The following is a 13,521-nucleotide window of genomic DNA, read 5'->3' on the forward strand; positions in this document are numbered from 1 at the left end:
CCTCCTATACCCCCTCCAATAGTATTTGGGTAGATAATATACAAAATGCTTTTAGGATAATATTTTTTGCTGAACCACCGAACATAAGAAAAGAAAATAAGTAAGAAATACACTTATTTTCCTCAGTTCTTCCCTTTATGAAAGAAGATGACTGAATATGTGTAAAAAGGGTAAAAAGGCCCTTGTTTTTGGACTAATGCAAAGGTAAGCTTTTTTTTTCTCCAACAACCACCAAAAAGAAAACACAAACAAAGATAGAATATGAAGGATTTAACAGATTATGGATTCACATTAATGGATATAAAATAAATAAAAATCCGAACCCTTTTTCTTGTAATGGCGAAAAGTTGGAAAGGAAGAAAAAGGGTCTTTCTGAGAAACTGCAGCTTTGATTATCTCTTGCATCTCCTTCTTCTTTTCCAATATCTGCCTTCATAAACAAAGTAGGTTTAACTGTTAATTATTGCTTTGCTTTTCTAAATTTTAAAAAATTGATGATTTTGGGGAAATGGCAAACGTTAGTTTATGTTACCTCTTTCCTTGTCATCTTCTTGTCTCTGTTATTCTTGGATTTCTTGTTCGACTCTGCGCTCTTCTCAACTTCCATTGCTGTCTACAGACTACAATAACATCCTCCGACCTTTCACAATTCTCTTGAAAGGTTATATATCCTCTCACTTTCTACCCAACATTTTCAAAAGTAGGAGCACTTCAGTACCCAAAATTCTTGAAAAATCTAAATGGACCCAAAATTCTTGAAAAATCTAAATGGACCCTTAATATTTTGTAATGTAGTAATATACTCCCCTTTCATTTTTAGTACTTATCAATTTTGGACTTTGCACCTTCTTTAAAAAAATATATGAGAATTTACAATAATATTCAGTGTTAAGTCTTGAGAAATGATTTAAGGATTTAGTAATTAATGTAAAGCTTAAATAGGAAAAACAACTATTTAGTTTTTGTTAGTATATTAAAAATAACAAGTAAAAGTTATAATCTATATTTGAAATATTTGACAAGTAAAAGTGAGTGAACGAATAAATATTAAGTACTACTACTCCAATGTTGGGAGTCTATACAATTTTGTAAAGGTCAAATACGAATACAAAATTGATGGCTTCAGTTGCAGTCTTGGCATTAATAAGTTTATCAAAATATTGTGATTCTTGGAAAGTAATGATTTTTGCACGATTCAACATAAGTGATGTTGTATTTTTGGAGAATTCGAACGATTCAAGTGTCCAATATTTATTTTGAAACCCTACTAATTCAAAAAGACGTGCATAATTTCTACTTTAAAAATAAGGCAATCCCATATACAAGATTTAAACTCATAACCTACTGCTAAGGATGAAGAGGTACACCACAACCTTTGATGGTAATTGGTAATCAATCCTTCAATACTATGTCATAACAGGTGTTCATCAACCTTGTGGCTCGGATCGTTGCTACTGCATGTGAATAAAATGCATACAGATATGTCCTAATATAGTATAGTATTAAAAGATTTAGCTGAAAAACGATATCTTAAATTATGAATAGTTTAACATCAAGCATAACCAAACGAAATGGATCCAAAAATTTTGGTAGGTCACGCCTTTGACAACTCAACTAAAACAAATGCAAAATTTTAGAAGACCAGAATCCATATTCAGACAGGAAATCCCAAACGAAACAAAGTCTACGCTCCAGGAACCTCAGCTTCTGCCTCAGCCACTGTTTCTTCAGCTGGTCGATCCAACTTCACACCAACATCTTCTGAATAGTCACCATGCACCTGCAAAAAGAAACTCATTAGTAGTTCTAAAAAAAACAGATGTTACTAAAACAAATTTATTGCGCATTCAAAGTATCCAAGCATGGTGCTCAATGTAGTGCACAGAAACTGAAAACAATCAAAACTTACCTCCATCAACTTGCCAAGATCGAATTTAGGGGCCTTGAGGATCTTGACTTTGCGAATATAAACATTTTGGAGTGGAAAAATGCTTGAAGTAGCTTTCTCAATCTCTCTACCAATTGATTCAGGGATGAACTTAGCTACCAACTCCTTCAGGTCACAGGAACTTGCTTGGTTTCTCATGATCTCAACCATTTTGCGACGGATCTAACACAATAAGACAAACATGTTGATAAGAAATCAAAAGTAAACCTGCCAGATATTTTCAGATAAGTAAATAAGTGAGATCAAGTACCAAAAACCACCAACCTGACGGATCTGGCTGCTCTGAGCATAACATGTACGCTTCTGCTGGTTTGGACGCTTCTTTGTAAAAGCAATGCAGAACATCCTAAGAGTATAGCTATCTGTAGTCTTGACATCCACATGAGCCTCAATCAAAGTCTGCCACTTGCGCACCAGAGACCTCAACTTGTCTGTTGTGAAGTCCATTCCCTGAATACAGCCAACAATGAAGTTAATACTTTTTATCAAAACAAAGTCAAATTCCATCAATAAAAAGAGCTATTCTCCATTCTTGTGAAGAAATGATAGTGTAAAAGAATCATCATACATGGAAGTTTGTGAGGACATTCCTCCCTTGCACATCTTCTGCTCTCAAGCGGATCTTCCTGTAAGCCTGATCCTCATCCTTCTGAAGATCAGCCAAACTGACTTCAAATACTCTGTGCTTTAGTCCTTCTGAAGCAATCTGGAGCCAAAATGGGACAAATGCACTTGTTTAATATCAAAAAGAGGGGGGAGAGACATGGGACTTTGAGATATAAATCTAAACATTAGAGATGAACCTTCCACCTCAAAATAAAATGAATAGACCAGAATAGGCAAACATATATATTTTTGAAGAGTGTGTTCAGAGGTTAAAAGTCACACAAAAAGATTTAAACTACAAACAAAATGGAAAAGCTAATAAAATAGTTTGCTGAATTAACCTATCAAAGTTGAAGGGAGAAAACTAACATCATCCACATGTGTTCTATAGCACAAAGATAACTATTACCATACTTCAATTTCAAACTAGTAGGTCTGCTATGTGAATCCCAAGTATCTGCCTTTGAGTCTATACCTGCACAGATGGTATTTGGCTAACATGTTACCCAACTATAGTAGGTTAGCACTGTCCCCGTTTTCTTTCCATTAATATACCCTTAGCTTATCCTTGAAGTGGCTAGTAAAGTGAGAAGGGTATTTTGGGTATAGAAAAATGAGTATAATGCTAACCTTGCAATCATGTTGACGCATAAAAAAGTTCAATCAGTTGAAACAATGCATTTTTAGGTTTCTATCTGTGTTTAGTGACTAGTACTATTACACTATCTTTTTGCATTCATTCATAATGCTATCTTAACAATAAATGTACAGGTTTCTCAACTGCAACTTGTTTGGTGTGCCTCTCTTTATGAAATAGCCCATAAGCCCTAAGGCATGAAACATAATATAAGCACAAAGGCATCACTTAAGCAAAGTCAATACCTATCATGTCCTACACTAAACTTCAGGGAAAAACTATGCCTTAAGCAACCCTTTAACTACATTCAAAGGCATTCAATATTGCGAGGACTCATCATATATTGACTACTCTTACACTGATAATCATCTAATAAAGAAAAAACTTTGCACAGATAACCAACCTAACACTCCTGCACAATCCTCTTTAACTTTATCCAAAATGTTAGCTCACATAAATTGAAATGGAGGAACCAGAGTTACGTCATCAAGTTTTAAAACCTGTATAATCTACCGAAGAAAGAGCAACCACTACTCTACTTCCCCAAACACTTGCAAACAATATACAGTTCAAGGTGCAGATTTGTGTTCAGAGTTCAGAGTTGCATCTCTTATATTACAAGCATAGCATACCTCTCTAAAGGATAGTCCGGTTAATTGTATTAGATAATTAATCTATATTTGATTGGATTGGCAATTGTTGGTATCAAAAATCAATCAAAATAACTTATGTGAAAATGTATGTACTAACAAAAGATTTACATAATTACAGAAGCGCAAAAGAAGTAGAAAATGAAAAGAGATTTCGACCTTAGTACCCTGAGTCCGAGTGACCAAGGTTTTGCCAACGTTTTTTATTTCAAAAACTGATGGTGCCTTAATGTCATACCAATCCTTCTTAGCATATGGATCGGCCGCCTTCTTCTTTCCTCCCTTCTTTCCCTTTGAAATCCTCTTGTTCTTACTGTACAACAAAGTAACATTTGAATCAAAAGACACAGAAAAAGTAAAAGATCAAATCGGAGTTAGAGAAAATTGCAGTGGACGAGAGATACCCGACAGCCATCTTGAGAATGAGAGATTGGAGCTGCTTTCAGACGGGGGGTGGGGGTTTGGAAGAAGAGGAAGGTGAATCTATATTACTGCAAAACCCTAGTTTTCTTTCAACAAGCAACTGCTTACTGGACTTTTTGGGCTTACTTACAAGCCCTGGGTAAAACAAATGGGCCACTAAGTATTGGATTGCTCATTGATTTGGCCCATAGTCATCTAACACAAGTATACTTATGTTCCTTATTTATGCTATTATTTAGATTTTGTCCTCTTTTTTTTTTTAAAGCAGTTCAAATATAATCATTGGATAACGTTAGATTCCGGTCTAATTTTTAAGAGTATATTTTTAATCATATGGTAAAATGTTAGACTATTGTCTAACGATTACAATAACTTACAAGCTTTTAGAATATGGTTTAAATGTTTTCGCATAATACATAGTATTTAACGAAAAATAAAAAAGAAATCATTTATTAAATAATCATCCAAAAAAAATAACAGGTGAAAATTCCGATTACAGTCAAGCTCATAGAGTTTTATGGTTAACTAGCTCGGGAGATTTGTACAAATAGGTGTCTTTTTTAACGTAAGACGTGGAATTTAATGTAGTAGGTGTAAATATGATTTTTTTAAAAGTAAAACAGAAAAATGACCATAAAATTGAATTAAAACATCAAAAATATTGAAGACATGAGGATTTAACGTTGTAAGAATAAATTTAATTTTATAGGAATACAAGGGCAAATATGATTTTAAAGATGAACGTAAAGGGCAAATATATTGAAGAAATATAACGAATGAAAAATATAACTTATTTGTGAGTGTACAAGGGCAAATATGATAATTGTCCATTTTTTATTAGTTTCTCTGTTTTTAATTTGTTTGTTAGTTTTTACTAGGCACGAGGATTAAACAAATAAATACTCTTGTAGAATGTACCAAAATATTTTTGAATCTTGAGCTTTTAAACATATTACGTGGAAAGTTAGAATTTTAAAAGTTGTCAAAAAAAGAAAAAAAAAGCATTCTCCTTTTAAACGGATTAAAAAGAGAAAATGCAAAAAAATTAAAATTTGGAAATATTATTATTTTTCCTTTATGAATCATTTGGTAGAATGCACAAGAATAATACTAAGGGCCCGTTTGGCCATAGATTTCTCCAAATAATATTTGGGGAAAAAATTGGCAAATAGTGTTTGTCCATACAATTTGTCATTATTTGGCAAATATTTTTGGCAAATATCCCAAATTCCCAAATACTAGTTTTTTCTAGTATTTGGGTCAAATCTCATTATTTGGGATCTTTTGAAAATTGAAATTTTACCCCAAACTTTTATCTTTTACAAAAACACCCTCTATAGTAGTTGTTTGTGTCGTATTACATAATTTTTCATGTGAACACCAAAGTAGTGATGAAATATTTAATGAATATTAAATGATGATATGGTTGTTGATGAAAATGATGAACAATCGGCTCAGGGTAACAAAATCATGTGCTTTGTCTACTTCACGATGTATGGAATGATGCTTGTTGCACTCACTCCAAACTACCACATTGCTCTAGTGTCATGTACACTATTTGTTATTGTTGCAACAAAGATTTAATTGGCTTGTAATACAAACTTATGGTTAGTTTTGATAGTTTTTAAAACTTATGGGTATAAATCATATTTTTCTAAAAAAGTGAAATATATTTCCCAAATACTATGGCCAAACACATGGTGAAATTTCACCCAAATTATCACCCAAATAATATTTGTCAAGAATATTTAGAAATTTATGGCCAAACGCTAGCTAAATATAGTGTATTAGTAATTATGAGAATATTTTTTAGGGAACTTTCGCATATAGCCACTCAAAAATAGTTTAATTACGCTACATAGCTATAGTTTGCTAATTATTATTCGTAGCTACATGTTATAGGGAGGAGAGTGGCGAGCAAGATTGGGAGAGGGAGAAGAGAGGCGAGCGAGAGAGGGCAGAGAGTGGGAAAGAGGTGAATCGTATATATATATATATATATATTGGTTAGATAATTGTGTATATGTAACTGGTATACATATGCATTTGTATATTTGGCGAGCGAGATTGGGAGCGAGGGAGGAGAGAGGCGAGAGAGAGAGGACAATAATTTGTATAATTCGCATCTTGTTTGTATAATTCACGGGTACATTTGTATAATTCGTGGGTACGTTTATATAATTCGTGTGTTTTTGTATAATTGAGTAATTTCAACTCTGGAATTATACAAATATGATAAAACTCGAAATAACGAATTGATACAAGCATAAACATATGAACTTTAAATAGTTATACACATATATTATACAAATTATATTATATAAAATCCGAAAACTATACGTTTATACAAACTTTAAGAAGTTATACACAAAAGGATTGAATGTATATGGTGATAAAACTGAAAAACCAAAGGAAATTATCGTCATATACAAATACAAACCATCATATACAAATACAAATCAAACAAATAATTGTTAGTTGCGAATTATACAAACGTGGTTTATTATACAAACTCGAAGTCATCCCACGTAATTAATGGTTAATGTTAGTCGCGAGTGGTAATTATAGCAAACTATAGCTTTAATGACTAATTAAGTAGTTTATGTTTGCTTAACCACATAATTTTCCTATTTTTTTATCCATTGTTTAATTTAGTATATTAAAAATTGTTTTGTCCTTAGTCTTGCTTATCTATATTTATATATAATACTAATATCATAATTTATCATATATTAATTATGATAAGTTATAAATCTACCAAACGACATTTTAGTTGGTACTCTTATATCTGTAGCTATGTGGAATGTGTACCTGTGGCATCTGCTAAATTTGTCATCCAATAGTGGAACCTCACCAGGTCCCGCTTCGTGTAGATTATAGGTTTTGTCAAATTACAATTTTATCACCAACTTCTTTAATTTTGGCTCAAAGTAAAGCGTATTAGTGCGTGTTTAGATTGATTTATTTTTAATATTTTTTGGCAGCTAAGCTATTTTTCATTTTTAAAAGTGTTTGTGTAACACAAAAAGTTTTTTTTAAGACGCACAAAGTATAAAAAAAAAAAGAAGTCAAAAATGAATGTTCCTAACTTATGAAGCAATTTTTAAAAAAATAACAACTACTAGTATCTAAGCTTTTGGCAAAATTCCTGGAGACAAACGTCATGAGAAGCTTTAATCAGATGTGTCTAATGGACATTCGAATCTAACAAATCTTACGTACGAACTGCCATCACTGATACACTTTTTTCTAAAAGAAAATAATAACTTTTTTTTTAAAGTATTAAAAACATATTTAAATTTATCACAAATTATCAGTTTTATCCCAAAATTATTGATCCACGGCTTTAAAACATTTTTTTACTTGACGAAGTAAACCTTAGATACATCCGAATTTGCCACATGACATAGCAAGTGGTCTCAAACTCTTGTAGAAGCATGAGACTCTTAATAAAAAGATCGAGAGAATGGTTGAAAACACCCCTAAACTTGACATAAATTTAGTGGTGTATTGCAAGAATATCGGTGGTGTATATAAGTTCAGTTATCAAGTAAGGTAATGTTTTTAAGATTGTCAATTTAAGAAACTAATTAATAATATGTGCCGAATTTAGAAGTGTTTCCAACCCCACACCAGGACTGTTTGTCAATATAGATTGTTGGGAAAGTAGATGAATCAAAATTTGATGAAGTTTAATATTTGTTTGTCAATATTGAAGAATAATTTATACTCCGCCAATATTCGAAGTTAAAAGAGGAAGGAAAAAGAGTGACTATAGAAGGTGAAAAACACATGTGGAAGAGCACAATTGAATTTGGAGAGCCCATTGAGACTGCAAGAGTCCGTGAACCAATGAACAGTGATAACAACAGCATTCTTTTCATAATAATAATAATAGTGAAGATCGTTTGGTGTGATGGCTAAAGAAAAATAATTTTCAGATAAGTGTTTAGTGCTCTTCAATTGTTTGTTTTGGTTACAAAGTGTGGGATAACATATTTCATGACTAGGATAAGTTATCCCTTCTTGTGGGTGGAATATTAATCCTGGGATAATTTATCGGGAATAAAAATATAAAATAATAAAAGTACTCCTTAAACCCTCATAAACAAACAACTTATTATTAGCGAGTAATTTTATAAACAAACAACTTATTCTTAGAAATTATACCATTGACAAACCAAATAACCAAATAAAATAGTTTTAACATAATTTATCTATTATAATTAATCTCAACATAACTTGTCTTCATATCAGACCCTAACAACAATAATAATACTCCATAAATAAATAGAGATGGTGACATTTTTGACAAAGACACATTTTTGGAAAAGAACATTTTTATACAGTAACCAATTTGGATTTATCTCTCTCACACATACCCTTCAAGCTAGTCAGGTTATCATCACTAAACAAAAAGACAATTGCTATTTGGGTATTTTTGAAATTTGTAAGAATAAGATAAAAAATGTACTACTTTCTCTGTCTCATTTTATATGATATAGTTTGATTTGACACGGAATTTAAGAAACAAATGAAGACTTGTATAACTAGTGATCCAAAATGAATGATGAAAATTTATGTGGCTATAAATCATTTTATTAAGAGTAAAATAGACATTTTATAGTTAAATTGTTATTTAATATAAAAATATGTCATTCTTTTTTAGACGGACTAAAAATGAAAGCAAGTCACCTAAATTGGGACAAGTCACCTAAATTGGGACAGACGAGTAACATATTCCAATTATATAAATTTTTATACATTGATAGTGTAACCTATCGCCTCTACCTCCGCCATGAGCACCACCATTTCTATCGAAAAGTTCTTCTCAAATTCCCATCTTTTCTCAATAAAAATTGAACACAATCACTAAAAATTCACAACGACACTAAAGACACCCCCAAAGCCCTCTTCTCGTAAATTACATTTTCTCCACAAAAATAGAAATATACACAAAAAAAAATAATAGATTTTTTTAAAAAATGAACGGGGGTATATAAAAATATTTATTTAAGAATTGCTCTAATTATGAGGTTGTCGCTAGTAGCTGTTTGGTCGTTTATGCTACGTTTTTATTTGAAATTATGATTACTTTTTGTCTTGCCAGAAAATCATATTAGAGGGTGATTTTTTTTTCTTGAGGAGATGAGAGGGGGAAGAGGTGTACGAGTGTAGTTGGTTTATTACACGCACACTAATTGATTGAGAAAAGGGTTTAAAAAGTTCAATCTCATAAAGTTTAAGTGTTTAATTGACAAAATCATGAGTAGAATAGTGAGGTTGACGTTTGAACGAGGTATAAGGGCTTTTCGGGTTATCCCTCCTTCTAATTTTGGTAACTCTTTAATTATAATTTTCCACATTACATGTTCATATAAAGACTACAAGATAATTGCTACATCCTGCATATTTTTAGTTTTAAACCACAAAATTTCAAAGTCCATTTTACTTTCTTAAGCTCCATGTCAAATCAAAATCAGACGAACAAATTGACATAGAGGACTACTATATCTAGTACTAATAATGCAGAGCCTTTGTTATCATCAGAGGAGTCAAAAAGTCAAACTTTATGAATTCTAAATTTTAGGATAACTTAATCTTTTATATATAGTAAAGTTTTTCATAATACAATTACATAGTCATCTAAACTAAAACTATTAAATTCGGCTGAACTCATACCGTCCGTCCCCCCCCACCACTATCTAAGCAAAACTAAATAACTTTAACTCATGCTATCCTATATTTGTATATATAAATATAATAAGCAAAAAAACAGTAAGTAGGAGTAATATTTTCTGATGTAGAAATGTTGATTCTGTACGTACTGGTATCATTTTAGTAAAGAGAGGGGCCTGGTGGGTACTGTTAAGATGGAAAACAAAAGCAAGAAGTGACTCATCACAGAGTAATTGTACCAAGGTACTATCAAATGGTGTCCAGAATCCAAGAAGCTTATGTAATGTTGCTTTCAAGTATGCAAAAAAGAGATAAAAATATGAAGCAGGTAAAAAAAGTCATATTCTCTCTCTCTCTCTATTATGATATGAGTGTATACTGTATAGTGTATTTGCCTTCTGACTGATATAATAGGTCATGCATGCATGGGTCAATCACTTCCTTCCAAATATTTCCAACTTTATTTATCATTTGCTTTCCATTTTCATTTCCTATTACTAGTCATTTCAAGTAACCCTACTTTTTCCCTATATATAAAACTACAACTATTCAGCTATACACCCATTATTACTTTTTCTACATAATTAGACATGGAGACAAAAAGTGATAATTTTAAAGATGGAGATGAGGAAAAAAATGACTACTACTGTAGTTCTAGATCAGGAGTACTAGATTCTCTTGAAGATGAAGAAATTAAGAGGAAAATATGTTGTCACTCTTTGTATGGTCTTTTGGTTCAGACTCACTTGGATTGTTTGAAGGTATTTTCTTATTTTCACATCAATTATTCATCAAGAAATTAGGGTTCATGATTATTTTCTCGGATGGTTACTCAATTAGTAAAGTACTAAAGTCGTATTGCTTCTTGATTTTCTAATTTTCTTTAGAAAAGAGAGTGAATTTCTGTGATAATAATTGTTAGTTGAGTTAGAAGTTATTCAAGTTGGAAATTCATTAATTACCAGTAATTCATGTATATATAATTTTGGTGTACTGTGTTATAATTAATTAGCAGGTTTGTTTGGGGATCACTGAGATTGACAAAATTGATCAAAAAACTGAAGAAAAGTCATCAAAATATAAGAAAGTTATCTCACACACAATGGTTCATCAAGCAGAATTGAACAATAAGTTCAGCTCACTCACAATGGACCAACCAGCTGAACTGGACAACTTCATGGTAATAATAAGTTTATTTCTTTCTTTTTTTGCTTTATAATCCCATTTTATGGACGGTAGTGACAGAACCAGGATTTTCATCAAAAGAGAGGGTTCAACATTTATAGTATATACATAAAAATAAATTGACCTTGTATATGTAGTGTGATTTTTAGAGGTCCAGACACAACTAGAAACAAAGGTTTTTCCTTCCACGAATCAATGAAAACTTGTGTTATTAACATGATTTCCCCATCCATTATCTCTTAGATGACTAGTTAATTAATGTGACCTAATTGTGTTTAAAATAGTTGTTACTATTCTATATAATTCTATGTTTTAGGAATACATGTAGCTTTAATTTTGTGTAAAAAGCTAATCAATGGTGTGGACAGGAAGCATATTGTGTGGCTCTAAGCAAGCTAAAAGAGGCAATGGAGGAACCTCATTTGGAGTCCATAAAGTTCATCAATCATATGTATTCTCAGCTCAGTGAACTCATGGAACTTCCTACTTCTACTTCCACACCATCTAATTTTGGTAACATTAATTACTTACATTTTCCCTTTTTACCAAATTTAGCACACACTTCATGATAGTAATTCATATTACTAGCTATTTTGGTAAATGAAGAGGAACGGATTTTGATGTAGTAGTATCATACCTAGATGTACACGTTATAAATGGCAAAAAGGCAGGTAACGTTATCAAAAGTGGGAAATTTGTGCGGTAGAACATAATTTTTTTCATCGAATCAAATCACTGGAAATAATGTATGATGGAAACAAACTATCAATGAATTAAATAGTGGAAATCAAACTACCTATTTTTTTTCCATATGAAAACATTACTTTTTTTTATTTTCTCATTGATTCAATCCAAAATGTTCATATGAAAATAGCCTCTAATTATTTTTCAGAGGGAAAACAGTGATTTAAAATTGTTAATTCTTGTGACATAATTATAATGTTAAATATGTAAATTATTTTTCAAAAAATCTTTAAAATTGTTTCCCTAAGTGCACGGTTAAAATAAGAAATTTGACACTCGAAATTCGAACAATATCAATTTAATGAAGGCTAGGAGTAAATAAGATGGTAGTAAAAGTTCACAACTTGATATTTGTTCTTTTAAAAACCAAGAAACTAAAGAATCTAGCAATTGGTTCTTGTTTTTTTTGTTTTTTTGTAGATGGGATGAAGGCCCGTGGCAACAAATGAGATGGTGGCAGGAGGAAGCTAGATGATTGATAGAGCCAAGATTCTATAAGCTCATAATTTATCTAATTATTTACTACTAATTAATTTACTTTATCTATGTTTAGCAATCGATGTATGGTGGAATTTCTTTGTTATAGCTAGATTGCCACAACTCGTATGTACTAGTTTGTTTTCTTTTTTCTTTTTATGTAGCATTATGTTAATAATAATGAGGACTCCCAACAGCTGGTCGAACTCATAATTAAGGGTTTGAGATGTTAATTCTGATATGATTATAAGATATATTCTATTCTATATCTATCTATATCTATATCTATATCTATCTATTTATTTATATTATATTATTATTATACTATATTATAAAAGAGAGTTTAGGCCCAGATATAATATATAATATTCAAGAAACTTCATTTTAAAAGTCCCACAAGTATAATATATAATATTCAAAATTGGGAAAAGTCCCAATCTTGAATATTATATATTATACTTGTGGGACTTTTAAAAGGAAGTTTCTTACAAAATTATATATTATATTTATTATATTGTAGAACTTGGGCATAAACTCCCTTTTAAAATAATATAGAATATATATATATTCTATTCTATTCTATTTTCTATTATATTCTATTCTATATACTTTACTTATATACTTATACTTTACTTACTTATATTTATAAAAGAGAGTTTAGGCCCAGATATAATATATAATATTCAAGAAACTTCATTTTAAAAGTCCCACAAGTATAATATATAATATTCAAAATTGGGAAAAGTCCCAATCTTGAATATTATATATTATATTTATTATATTGTAGAACTTGGGCATAACTACCTTTAAAATAATATAGAATATATATATATTCTATATTATTTTAAAGGTAGTTATGCCCAAGTTCTACAATATAATAAATATAATATATAATATTCAAGATTGGGAAAAGTCCCAATCTTGAATATTATATATTATACTTGTGGGACTTTTAAAAGGAAGTTTCTTCAAAATTATATATTATATTTATTATATTGTAGAACTTGGGCATAAACTCCCTTTTAAAATAATATAGAATATATATATATTCTATTCTATTCTATTTTCTATTATATTCTATTCTATATACTTTACTTATATACTTATACTTTACTTACTTATATTTATAAAAGAGAGTTTAGGCCCAAATATAATATATAATATTCAAGATT

General features: G+C 30.7%; 3 protein-coding genes across 7 annotated transcripts in view; 1 reads left to right on the top strand and 2 right to left on the bottom strand.

Moving 5' to 3' along the window:
- LOC102589877 (N-alpha-acetyltransferase 40) overlaps nt 1–631 on the bottom strand; it is a 4,149-nt gene extending 3,518 nt beyond the window's left edge. For 3 of the 4 annotated variants that reach the window (XR_001473451.1, XM_006347291.2, XM_015308795.1), the window contains exons 1-2: nt 533–631; nt 324–426 (exon numbers count right to left, since the gene is read on the bottom strand). Coding sequence is in view for 3 of the 4 variants with exons in the window: in XM_006347291.2 (XP_006347353.1) it covers nt 324–426; nt 533–607 (178 nt within the window). In the remaining variant the exon portion in view is untranslated. Of the gene's footprint in view, nt 1–323; nt 431–532 lie in introns of all 4 variants that reach the window. The other variant, XM_015308796.1, reaches the window with a different exon arrangement.
- Nucleotides 632–1,510: 879 nt separating this feature from the next.
- Nucleotides 1,511–4,299, bottom strand: LOC102590512 (40S ribosomal protein S3a-like). The gene is given in 6 exon segments (NM_001287984.1): nt 1,511–1,780; nt 1,910–2,110; nt 2,213–2,398; nt 2,517–2,654; nt 4,001–4,154; nt 4,246–4,299. Coding segments are annotated over 6 exon segments (786 nt in total). The 5' UTR covers nt 4,257–4,299; the 3' UTR covers nt 1,511–1,684.
- A 6,106-nt stretch (nt 4,300–10,405) lies between these two features.
- On the top strand, nt 10,406–12,603 carry LOC102590866 (homeobox protein knotted-1-like 1-like). Of its 2 annotated transcripts, none has more exons than XM_015308727.1 (4): nt 10,406–10,704; nt 10,956–11,123; nt 11,497–11,641; nt 12,293–12,603. In XM_015308727.1, exons 1-4 carry the CDS (start codon nt 10,534–10,536, stop codon nt 12,319–12,321), a joined length of 513 nt encoding a protein of 170 aa, XP_015164213.1. In that variant the 5' UTR covers nt 10,406–10,533; the 3' UTR covers nt 12,322–12,603. The 2 variants fall into 2 exon arrangements, with proteins under 2 accessions (XP_015164213.1, NP_001278852.1); NM_001291923.1 differs by having other exon boundaries at nt 10,534–10,704; nt 10,959–11,123; nt 12,293–12,321.
- The last annotated feature ends 918 nt before the right edge of the window (nt 12,604–13,521 follow it).

The sequence above is a fragment of the Solanum tuberosum genome, unplaced genomic scaffold (assembly GCF_000226075.1).
Source record: "Solanum tuberosum cultivar DM 1-3 516 R44 unplaced genomic scaffold, SolTub_3.0 scf00087, whole genome shotgun sequence".
Taxonomy (NCBI): Eukaryota; Viridiplantae; Streptophyta; class Magnoliopsida; order Solanales; family Solanaceae; genus Solanum; species Solanum tuberosum.